This window comes from Littorina saxatilis, linkage group LG13, assembly GCF_037325665.1.
Source record: "Littorina saxatilis isolate snail1 linkage group LG13, US_GU_Lsax_2.0, whole genome shotgun sequence".
In the NCBI taxonomy this organism is placed as follows: domain Eukaryota; kingdom Metazoa; phylum Mollusca; class Gastropoda; order Littorinimorpha; family Littorinidae; genus Littorina; species Littorina saxatilis.
In genome coordinates this window covers 44,362,231-44,374,730 of record NC_090257.1, presented here as the reverse complement: position 1 = coordinate 44,374,730, position 12,500 = coordinate 44,362,231, and the positions used below count along the sequence as shown (strand labels likewise).

At 48.2% G+C, this 12,500-nt stretch overlaps 1 protein-coding gene across 1 annotated transcript; it reads right to left on the bottom strand.

Moving 5' to 3' along the window:
- Positions 1 to 389: 389 nt before the first annotated feature.
- Positions 390 to 7,707, bottom strand: LOC138945825 (uncharacterized). Its single transcript, XM_070317330.1, has one exon. It carries the CDS (start codon positions 7,687 to 7,689, stop codon positions 2,659 to 2,661), a length of 5,031 nt encoding a protein of 1,676 aa, XP_070173431.1. The 5' UTR covers positions 7,690 to 7,707; the 3' UTR covers positions 390 to 2,658.
- Positions 7,708 to 12,500: the final 4,793 nt, after the last annotated feature.

The following is a 12,500-nucleotide window of genomic DNA, read 5'->3' as shown; positions in this document are numbered from 1 at the left end:
TTGAGGTGGGAGGGTGGAAGAGATAGTGGGGGTAGGGGGTGGATGTTGAGGTGGGAGGGTGGAAGAGATAGTGGGGGTAGGGGGTGGATGTTGAGGTAGAAGGGTGGAAGAGATAGTGGGGGTAGGGGTGGATATTGAGGTGGGAGGGTGGAAGAGATAGTGGGGGTAGGGGGTGGATGTTGAGGTGGGAGGGTGGAAGAGATAGTGGGGGTAGGGGGTGGATGTTGAGGTGGGAGGGTGGAAGAGATAGTGGGGGTAGGGGGTGGATGTTGAGGTGGGAGGTGTAACTCCCCTAAGTTTTGGGAGAGGTATAGGAATACCTTTTAACGTACAAAACACTCAGACACAGTCAACCACTCTTACTCTAATCACTGACTCCACAACCAGGCAACATTCAAACCAAAGTTTATTATTTACACACACGACATCACCGCATTCACATTCACACCCAATCACAATCGCTCAAAATAAAAGATAGATGAAGAAGGAAGAATTATCTTAAAGTTTAACAAAACAAACTGGCTATGAGAATTTATAACTTGATACTAAAAGAACTGTAAATATCCCTAAATATTACCACCTATCACCTTAATTCCCTGATCCCGAAAAATCAAGAAGTCTCTTTATAAATTTATCTCAACTCAAAATCCGCTTATCTTCCCCTACAGTAATCAATTAACCCCGTTATTTATTAACTACTATTATTTCTAACTTACATTTACACTAATACCTCGTGATAGGGACTACCTACGTTTATTGCTACACTGCCTTCAACCTTGATGCATACGATCAACGCCAAACGCAGCTACACATGAAACCAGTAGGCCCAGCCACCAATAATACTAATTAACTTAACTTTAAATAACAAGACTCTCAATTATCTTCCACTTATTTCAACACAATAAATGGTACGAACATTAAGTCATCACTAACACACTCAAATTAATCCACAATGTAACAACCTTACTTCATAGCAACAAATTACAATATCACTACATAATTTTCTCTTCGCGCGTAATGATCATGACGTTTCACAACCAAGTCCAGTTCACATCTCGCCGATCCACAAAAATCAACGTCGCTCAAAACAAAACATAAAAAATAAAGACACTCCAGATTAGTCCCGTTGAATCTTCCACTTATTTCAACACAATAAATGGTACGAACATTAATTCATCAATAACACATTCACATTAATTCACCACGTAACAACCTTACTTCATAACAACAAATTACCATATCACTACATACTTTTCTCTTCGTGCGTAATGATCATGACGTTTCACAACCAAGTCCAGTTCACATCTCGCCGATCCACAAAAATCAACGTCGCTCAAAGAAAAGAACAAAGACACTCCAGATTAGTCCCGTTGAAATGTAATAACCAGGCCTGGTACCCAATTTTCTAACCTAATATTTAATTAATAATCAATTTCTACCTGGTTTCTTCTAACACTTGCACAATCTTTATGTCTTTAATATGTTTAAATTCACTTATAGGTCACAATGCTTAGTGAAGCCACAGCTGCATAACTCGAGGCACACAGATGCCATAATATATTCTTGTGCACAGATTGCTCGTGGCAATAGCATGCCAGCACTTTCCACCACTTTACTCACTGACGGTGGGCCACCTCACCTCCACAGCTCACACTTGCGACACACCGGTGGTCAAACACTCCACCAACAACACGCCTTCCTCCCGGGTAACGAGTCGGAAGCATCTTTCTCCTGGAAACTCATGCTGTCTCCTGTGTCGTTCGTCTCTCCTGGCTTGGACTCGCCCACAGCCACGCTTCTATGCTTGAGCCATTTCAGCACAGGTCCTTTGTGCCAAGGGGACTTCATTTATCTTCAAATTTAGATTCCCTCTCTCGTCCTTCCTACTTCTTGCACAATGAAAAACTGTCCACCCCTTTTCCTTTGTTTCCCATTTTCCCTCTCCCCTTTCTACCCCCGACACCCTACACATAAAATGACACCAACCCAGGAAACTAAAAAACTAAAACTCTCTCATACACAAACACTACCGAACCAACAAATTTTGACCCTGAGCACGGAAGGAGAGAAAAACTACAGAATTTCAACACACCTTGCCGTTCGAGGATTGACCACCGTAGAACCCTTGAAGCCACACCAAGACAGCTGGAACACAACTTGTCTCCGGGGTCGAATAAAACATCAACACGCCGGTCGGCCGGATAGAGCATTCACATCAACCATCCGTTCTCTTCACAGTTTTACACAGCAGTGACCTTCGAGCCTGTGACTCGTTCACGCATCACGCAACCCCACGTGCGTGAATACACTCCCGCGATTGGCTGTCCATATCCACGGACACACACTGAGTCTCTGTATAGGCACCCATCTGAGCCAAAACCGCACGAAACCCAGCTCATGCACGACTTACCAAAAAAATCACGGCTGGACTTGGGCAGAGTTTGTGACAAACCCCCCACCCAAGTACAAAACACCCTGTATTGAACCAAAAACCACACACCTCTGACCAATGCCAGGAATCCTAACACGTGTAATCAAACCACAACTCCCCTTGAACTAAAACACTACCCAACTCTACTGACATCCATGGACTTGCAAAAAATGATCCAGCCCACCAAAATCAGTCCATTTTGATGGTTCAATGCTTCCCACATCTGGTTACTCTTCCGAGCGACTGAGCAAGTCGGCCCCCACGTTGTCTCTTCCAGGAATCGCCTGGATGGTATACATGTAGGGTTGCAGAGCCAACGCCCACCGCATCAACCTCTTGTTAGTCGCCTTCAAACCCTCCAGGTACTCTAAGGGTTTGTGGTCGGACTGAATGCAGAAAGGTTTTCCGTAGAGGTACGGGCCAAACTTCCGCACCCCCCACACCACCGCCAAGCACTCGCGCTCGATGGTACTGTAGTTACGCTCTGCTGGCAGCAACTTTTTGCTCGCACAGGCCACCATCTGCATCCCGTTCCCCTGGTCTTGGAGTAGCATCGCCCCCAACCCAACACCGGATGCATCTGTGCGAAGAGTGAAAGGCACGGAGAAATCCGGCAGCTTGCACACCGGCTCTGTGGATAACTTCACTTTCAGCGTATCAAGGGCCACCTGCATAGGCTTCGTCCATATGACCTTGTTGGGCTGTGACTTCTTGGTTGCGTCTGTCAGCGGAAGTGCAATGTCAGCAAAACCCGGCACAAATCGACGGTAGAATCCGGCTAGTCCTAGGAAGGATCGGATCTGCCGCTTTGTTGTTGGCCTGGGCATCTTCGCTATCTTGTCCATCTTCCCTTCCTCGGGTTGAATCATTCCATTTCCCACCATGTGTCCCAGGTACTCCAGGCGTTTAAACCCCAAGTAACACTTGGATGGTCGAGCTGACAACGATGCTTCCTGCAGCCGCTGGAATAAAGCTCTGAGACACTCCAAATGACGCTCCACGGTTTCAGTTGCCACCAATATGTCGTCAATGAAATTGTCGATCTCGATCATGTCGAGAGGGCTCAACAGACTCCTCATCATCCTTGAAAAGATGGCTCCTGACGTCTTCAACCCAAACGGCATCACCGTCCACTGGTAACACCCCTGCGGTGTTGTGAATGCGGTCTTGGGCTTGTCTTCTGCCGCCATAGGGATCTGCCAGTATCCCTTTGCCAGATCTATCTTGGATAGATATTTCGCCTTGCTGAGCTTGGCGAACATGGCCTCCATGTTTGGCATAGGTTCGGCGTCAAACTCCACTATCTTGTTCAAACGGCGGTAGTCGGAGCAGAACCTCTTTTTTCCGTCTTTCTTCTCCACGATCACGATTGGAGAGCTGTATGGGGACACCGACGGTTCAATGACCCCCATCTTCAACATCGCGTCGACTTCTTTGGCGATAATGTCCCGCGTCGTGAATGGCAAGGGGAACTGACGGACTCTAACTGGTTCGTCATGCGCCAACCGCATGCTACACTCTGCCAGCGACGTCCTCCGTGGCAGATCAGTGATGACATCCTTGTTGTCCTTGAGGATTTCCTTGATCCCTATATGCAGTTCTGGCGTCTCTGGATCCAAGTGCACATCCTCGATCGTTTCCTCTGACGTCAGTGGTATCAACGGAATGTCTTCGTGAGATGACTGCACTGTTTCCCACTCCTCCCCTTCATCCACCACACACACCGTTGCTATCGCTGCAGGCCGCTCCACATACTTCTTCAGCATGTTGGCGTGGAACAATTTCTGCTTGGGCCCTATCCTGATGCGGTAGTCACACTCGCCCACTCTTTCCTCCACGACGTAGGGTCCTCGCCAAGCCATCTCCAACTTGTTTTTCTTGAGAGGCAGGAGTAGAAGAGCGCGATCTCCAGCCTCGAAGGTCCGGCGTTTGGCCCCACGGTCGTAGTGCTTCTTCTGGCGCACTGCTTCTTCACACAGATGTTCCCTAGCAATTTTGCATGTTTCTTCTATTCGGTCCCGGAGATTCAACACGTACTCGGACGCGGTCTGCGCTTCCTTCCCGTCTTCTCCTTCTTTTGTCCAGAGATCCCTCAAGATGGCCATAGGTCCCCTCACTGTACGGCCGTACAGCAACTCGAATGGGGAGAACCCAGTACTTTCCTGCGGAACCTCCCTGTATGCGAACAAGACACCTGGGATAAACCGATCCCATGTCTTGGGGTCCTCCACACACAATTTCTTGATCATGGCTTTCAATGTGCCATTAAACCTTTCAACCAAGCCGTTGCATTGCGCATGGTACGGCGTAGTGGTTCGTCCCTTGACGGCGAGCAACCGGTGAACTTCTCGCATGACGGCCCCGGTGAACTGTCCACCCTGGTCCGACAGGACCTCCTTGGGTATCCCCAACCTCGTCCACATAGTCCACAGCGCTTCAGCCACCTTCTCTGCCTCGATGGACTTAAGTGCCACAGCCTCGGGGTAGCGCGTCGCATAGTCCACCATCACCAGGATGAATCTCGCCCCACTGTCAGCTGCTGGCTTGATCGGCCCCACCAAATCCACCGCCACCTTCTCAAATGGAACATTGGGCAGAGGCATTTGCCCAAGCGGCACTTTGGCAACTCGTCCCTTCGGCGTGACTTTTTGGCATCGGTCGCAGGACTGACAGTATCGTCGCACGTCTTCGCACAGGCCTGGCCAATAAAAATCTGCCCATATACGTTCGCGGGTCTTCTTGGTGCCCAGATGTCCTGCCATGGGTGTGTCGTGGGCGAACTTGAGTAGTCCTTTCCTCAAGGATCTGGGAACGCATATTTGTGAACACTCTACTTTCTTCTCCCGATAAACCCTCTTGAGTATTCCACGAGACATCTTGAACTCCACCCTGCCCTTTCCTGCTTGTATCGGTTTCCCTTCCTTGGCCAGTCGTTTTGCGCGCCCGAGTGTTTCATCTTCTTGTTGCAAGACTTTCAGCTGATCCGGAGTCACTTGCAGCCCTTCAATCTGCACCACCACCACCGGTTTCACCGGCCGTGCCCCTGCTTCAGCCTGTGCTCTGGTTGTCACTGCTGCACACAACGCCCGTCTGGGATACATCGATATTTCCACCCAGTCTCCGCTCGTAAGCTGGGCCAGGTTTCCCAGGAAAATGTCAGGCCTGATGTTGTCGTTCACAATGGCAAGAATCCTCTCACAGATGTACGGCGATTCTACGTCAACCCATGCTAAGGGGTACGTCTTTGTGCAGTCTAAGTCGGCAAACTCTACGTGCACTGTCCCGTTGGTGTAATCTTCAGGCCTAACAAATGCAGCCTTTACCATGGTCTTGTCTGCCCCTGAATCACGTAGACTGATTGCGTCTCTCCCGTTGACTTTGCACCTTCCCATCGGCCGAAATGGAATTTTCTCGCAGTCTTTGCACAACGGCTCTGACGGCTCGGAAGATTTCGTCTGGTCATCTTGCTCGGTCGTCATGCAGGCGTTCGCAGTACACTCCCTGGCAATGTGTCCCGTCTTATTGCACCGGTGACATATCACTCGACTGTTGTATTCTCGATTCCAGTTCGTCTTTTTGTTCCTGCTGCCCTCTACTGGCCTCACTTGGCCCTCTGACTGCTCTGCCTGTTTCCCCGATTCCACTCCGGTCTTGGTACTCCCGTTGCTTGTAGTCTTCTCCTTTTTCTTTTCCTCATCGTCCATTTGGCCCCCGATGTTACGTTTTGCGTTGAACAATCTGGCGTCCCGTTTTGATTCCAAGTGAGTGAACGCTAACACCGCCGCTTCCTTGGCTGTAGCTGGCTTTTTATCGCTGACGTACTGGAACAGCTCACCCCGGAAATTTGACATCAACTGTTCTCTCAGGATCAGGTCATACAGCCGGTCATAGTCTCCCGCACACTGTGACATCGCTATCCATTGATCCAACAGGGTCTGCAGCCGACGACTAAACTGTACAAAGTTCTCGTCCCCTTGCTTTGTGATGTTTCTGAATTCCCGGCGGTAGTGTTCTGGAGTATGATGGAACTCTTCTAACAGCGCAACCTTGAGCATATCGTAGTCGCTGGCATCCTCGGGAGTCATCCGTAGATATGCTCTCTCTGCGCGACCCTTCAATTGGTCTGCTAATCGACCTGCCCATGTCGCCCTGCTCCACCTGTGTGTTGTCGCTGTTCGCTCGAAGTGGAGGAGGTAGTCGTCAATGTTGACAGAGTCATCACAGAAGGACATCTTTACCCGGTATTTGTCAAAACTCGGTTCTCTCTCAGTCCCCCCTGTGCGCAGAGCTAACTCCTCTTTCCACCTCGCCTCACTTGCTTGCAGTTCCTCTTCCCGTATGCGACGCTCCTCCTGGCGTCGCTCTGCCTCATCTCTGCGCCGGGCTTCTTCCTCTTGGCGTCGTGCTTCTTCTTTCCTTTCTTGGAACTCCCGTTCCTCTCTCCTTTGGGCCGCCTCATCCTTACGTCGGGCTTCTTCTTCCTTGCGTCGAGCTTCTTCTTTCTTCTCCTGAAGTTCACGTTCCTCTTTACGTCGGGCTTCTTCTTCCTTGCGTCGAGCTTCTTCTTCCTGGCGTCGAGCTTCTTCTTTCTTCTCCTGAAGTTCTCGTTCCTCTTTACGTCGAGCTTCTTTCTTCTCCTGAAGTTCTCGTTCCTCTTTACGTCGGGCTTCTTCTTCTTGGCGTCTGGCCTCTATCTCTTCCCTACGCTGGGCTGCTTCTGCTTGGCGTCGAGCTTCTTCTTTCTTCTCCTGAAGTTCTCGTTCCTCTTTGCGTTGTCGCCGCTCTTCCTTCCGCAACTTCGCCTGCGCCACTCTCTCCTCGACGATGGCCGCCTCCCTGCGCACTTGGGCCATCACAAACTGGGCCAACGTCGCCCCTTGCAAACCCAAGCTTTCACCCTGACTACGGAACCGTGCTAACTCCCTGTCTACCGACTCATCGTCAAACCCATTAGAACCTTGGACCATGATCGGCGACACTCCCCTTACAGCTTGGCCCTCACCGTACCCCATCGCCAAACGCTGCGCACCAACAGACCTCGGCCCCAACAATCCTGGCGTCACCAAAGACCTCTCCACCCTCGGCGTAGAAACCGCACCCGGCGTACCACCCGTAGCCAACAACGTCGCACCGCCACTTGGTACAGTAAACCGAGGAGGGGTCACCACCAGGGATGCATACGCAGACGTCGCTGGAACCTTCTCCTCCATCCTAGCTGCCCGCCTCAACTGACGCTCATCCCGATCCAAATTCGACATCTCATCGACGAACCACCCTCGCCTTGACCCCAACTCCAAACTCCAAAATGATCGCCCACAACAACCGCGGACAGAATAATACAAAGCAACAACCACAATAGAACTTACCCAAACAGCCAGCTGACAACCTTGGTAGAGTGGGATCCGAGTGATCAGTTCGGACCCCAGGTGTGCTCAAACTCACTCGTTCTCTCTCCTTCCTCTACCGGGTCAAAATAGCCACCCAGGCTTAAAGCCTTTAAGTCGCCCGCCAACCGCCCACGCTAGTCCTCATTCATACCCTTTCATCACTGATTCACACGAGTCACGGCCCTTACTTCCCGATGCTATCTAAACCCTTCCTAATCCCCGAAATGAAACTCCTATCCCACCGCTGCCACCATTGTAACTCCCCTAAGTTTTGGGAGAGGTATAGGAATACCTTTTAACGTACAAAACACTCAGACACAGTCAACCACTCTTACTCTAATCACTGACTCCACAACCAGGCAACATTCAAACCAAAGTTTATTATTTACACACACGACATCACCGCATTCACATTCACACCCAATCACAATCGCTCAAAATAAAAGATAGATGAAGAAGGAAGAATTATCTTAAAGTTTAACAAAACAAACTGGCTATGAGAATTTATAACTTGATACTAAAAGAACTGTAAATATCCCTAAATATTACCACCTATCACCTTAATTCCCTGATCCCGAAAAATCAAGAAGTCTCTTTATAAATTTATCTCAACTCAAAATCCGCTTATCTTCCCCTACAGTAATCAATTAACCCCGTTATTTATTAACTACTATTATTTCTAACTTACATTTACACTAATACCTCGTGATAGGGACTACCTACGTTTATTGCTACACTGCCTTCAACCTTGATGCATACGATCAACGCCAAACGCAGCTACACATGAAACCAGTAGGCCCAGCCACCAATAATACTAATTAACTTAACTTTAAATAACAAGACTCTCAATTATCTTCCACTTATTTCAACACAATAAATGGTACGAACATTAAGTCATCACTAACACACTCAAATTAATCCACAATGTAACAACCTTACTTCATAGCAACAAATTACAATATCACTACATAATTTTCTCTTCGCGCGTAATGATCATGACGTTTCACAACCAAGTCCAGTTCACATCTCGCCGATCCACAAAAATCAACGTCGCTCAAAACAAAACATAAAAAATAAAGACACTCCAGATTAGTCCCGTTGAATCTTCCACTTATTTCAACACAATAAATGGTACGAACATTAATTCATCAATAACACATTCACATTAATTCACCACGTAACAACCTTACTTCATAACAACAAATTACCATATCACTACATACTTTTCTCTTCGTGCGTAATGATCATGACGTTTCACAACCAAGTCCAGTTCACATCTCGCCGATCCACAAAAATCAACGTCGCTCAAAGAAAAGAACAAAGACACTCCAGATTAGTCCCGTTGAAATGTAATAACCAGGCCTGGTACCCAATTTTCTAACCTAATATTTAATTAATAATCAATTTCTACCTGGTTTCTTCTAACACTTGCACAATCTTTATGTCTTTAATATGTTTAAATTCACTTATAGGTCACAATGCTTAGTGAAGCCACAGCTGCATAACTCGAGGCACACAGATGCCATAATATATTCTTGTGCACAGATTGCTCGTGGCAATAGCATGCCAGCACTTTCCACCACTTTACTCACTGACGGTGGGCCACCTCACCTCCACAGCTCACACTTGCGACACACCGGTGGTCAAACACTCCACCAACAACACGCCTTCCTCCCGGGTAACGAGTCGGAAGCATCTTTCTCCTGGAAACTCATGCTGTCTCCTGTGTCGTTCGTCTCTCCTGGCTTGGACTCGCCCACAGCCACGCTTCTATGCTTGAGCCATTTCAGCACAGGTCCTTTGTGCCAAGGGGACTTCATTTATCTTCAAATTTAGATTCCCTCTCTCGTCCTTCCTACTTCTTGCACAATGAAAAACTGTCCACCCCTTTTCCTTTGTTTCCCATTTTCCCTCTCCCCTTTCTACCCCCGACACCCTACACATAAAATGACACCAACCCAGGAAACTAAAAAACTAAAACTCTCTCATACACAAACACTACCGAACCAACAAATTTTGACCCTGAGCACGGAAGGAGAGAAAAACTACAGAATTTCAACACACCTTGCCGTTCGAGGATTGACCACCGTAGAACCCTTGAAGCCACACCAAGACAGCTGGAACACAACTTGTCTCCGGGGTCGAATAAAACATCAACACGCCGGTCGGCCGGATAGAGCATTCACATCAACCATCCGTTCTCTTCACAGTTTTACACAGCAGTGACCTTCGAGCCTGTGACTCGTTCACGCATCACGCAACCCCACGTGCGTGAATACACTCCCGCGATTGGCTGTCCATATCCACGGACACACACTGAGTCTCTGTATAGGCACCCATCTGAGCCAAAACCGCACGAAACCCAGCTCATGCACGAATTACCCAATAAGTCATGGCTGGACTTGGGCAGAGTTTGTGACAGGAGGGTGGAAGAGATAGTGGGGGTAGGGGGTGGATGTTGAGGTTGAAGGGTGGAAGAGATAGTGGGGGTAGGGGGTGGATGTTGAGGTTGAATGGTGGGGTATGAGGAAAGAGTGAGAAATGTGTGTGTAAGTGTATGTATATATATATATATATGTGTGTGCGTTGTGTGTGTGTGTGTGTGTGTATGTGTGTGTGTGTGTGTGTGTGTGTGTATGTACGTTTGAGTGTGTGTGTGTGAGTGTGTGTGTGTGTATGTACGTTTGAGTGTGTGTGCGTTGTGTGTGTGTGTGAAGGGTAAAGAGAAAAAGAATAGAGAGGGTTTGTGTGGGGGATGTGTGTGTGTGCGTGCATGCGTGTCCGTCTTTCTGTGGGGTAGAGAGAGATGGGGGAGGGGGGGAGGGGGGAGGGGAGGTCCGCTTGCCACTATGCATTTTTCAAATTTTCACAGCTTCAAACGGTGAAGAAAACCAAAAACGACCCCCACCAACCCCCGCCACCCACCACCCACTCCATCCCTTCTCAAGCAAAACAATACCTGTACAAAATCAGAGTGCTCCCTGGCAAGAACAAGAGACCTCATCCAAACTGAATTGCAAGCAGGGCGCAATGATTTACATAAACAAGACAGCGCACAAAAAACTTCAGCGCTTGATGCGAAGAGGCAACTGCTGGCTCCCTCTGCCAGAAAGATAAACGAACAAAGAAAACAGAAACCGCGAGTGACATGCGAAATAATGCCATCAGAAAAATCAACAAAGATTGGCATAAGGAGGGCAGGCGGCTGCATAATAAAAGCCAAATCGCGAGTAACATACGCAAAGATGCCATCAAAAAAATCACTGAATATTGGCAAAAGAAGGGGTGCTGGCGGCTTCATAACAAAAGCCAAATCGCGAGTAACATACGCAAAGATGCCATCAAAAAAATCACTGAATATTGGCAAAAGAAGGGATGGTGGCGGCTTCATAATAAAAGCCAAATCGCGATTAAACCGCGAGTGACATAGGAAAAGATGCCACAAGAAAAATCACCAAAGATTGGCCAGGACATCTGCTTCATAATAAAAACCAAAACGCGATTATCCTCTGCGCCAAAAGAAACGGTAGGTAGACAGGAGAAATCAGCAAACAGAAGAACGACGGAAGTTTCCAAAGACTGTGGTTCTGCCATCATGATCTTGTCCTCATATTGGCAAACGGAGAACAGCTGACGAGTCACACAAATACAGGTGACGGGTGTGAGATACTTCAAAAATGTTAAAGTGTACAATGACTCATTTGGAATTTTTTGCGCACCCTCAAAATACAACGGATTTCTTTTGGGGCATATGTATGTTTTGCACTCACTATCTGTTGGTAATACTCGCCATTAAGATTTCACAACATTATTCAGCCAATATTATTTAGATAAAGAGAGTTTCAGCAAGTCTATTTTCCTTAATTGACACAAAGTCAAGAATCTGTGAGAATTCTATTTGTCAGTATACGCCATTAAAACCAAATTTTCAGGTGCAATGTCTTTCAGAAAGTATCAAACACTGTAGATTGTTCAACAAGTTTGAGAATGTCAAAGACAGAAAAAGAAGGAACCAAGCACCAGTTAAACACTCGTCACCCGCTACGGAGGCAGACAAACAATGGTTATACGCACGGCAGTAATCCGCGCAGACAGGCGACGCGACAGTGCCGCCTCGGGACGCTACGAATGCGCAACCTCAACCAAGACGATAGCTAATGGTAATGCGTGTTGCCGCCTCGGAACGCTCCATGAACCAAGACTATAGCGAATGGTAATGCGTGTTGCCGCCTCGGAACGCTCCATGAACCAAGACGATAGCTAATGGTAATGCGTGTTGCCGCCTCGGAACGCTCCATGAACCAAGACGATAGCTAATGGTAATGCGTGCTGCCGCCTCGGAACGCTCCCTGAACCAAGACTATAGCTAATGGTAATGCGTGTTGCCGCCTCGGAACGCTCCATGAACCAAGACTATAGCGAATGGTAATGCGTGTTGCCGCCTCGGAACGCTCCATGAACCAAGACGATAGCTGATGGTAATGCGTGTTGCCGCCTCGGAACGCTCCATGAACCAAGACTATAGCTAATGGTAATGCGTGTTGCCGCCTCGGAACGCTCCATGAACCAAGACTATAGCGAATGGTAATGCGTGTTGCCGCCTCGGAACGCTCCATGAACCAAGACGATAGCTAATGGTAATGCGTGTTGCCGCCTCGGAACGCTCCATGAACCAAGACTAT

Excerpts from the sequence above, each read along its gene's own strand:
- LOC138945825 (XM_070317330.1), bottom strand. The coding sequence starts at position 7,689 with ATGTCGAATTTGGATCGGGATGAGCGTCAGTTGAGGCGGGCAGCTAGG.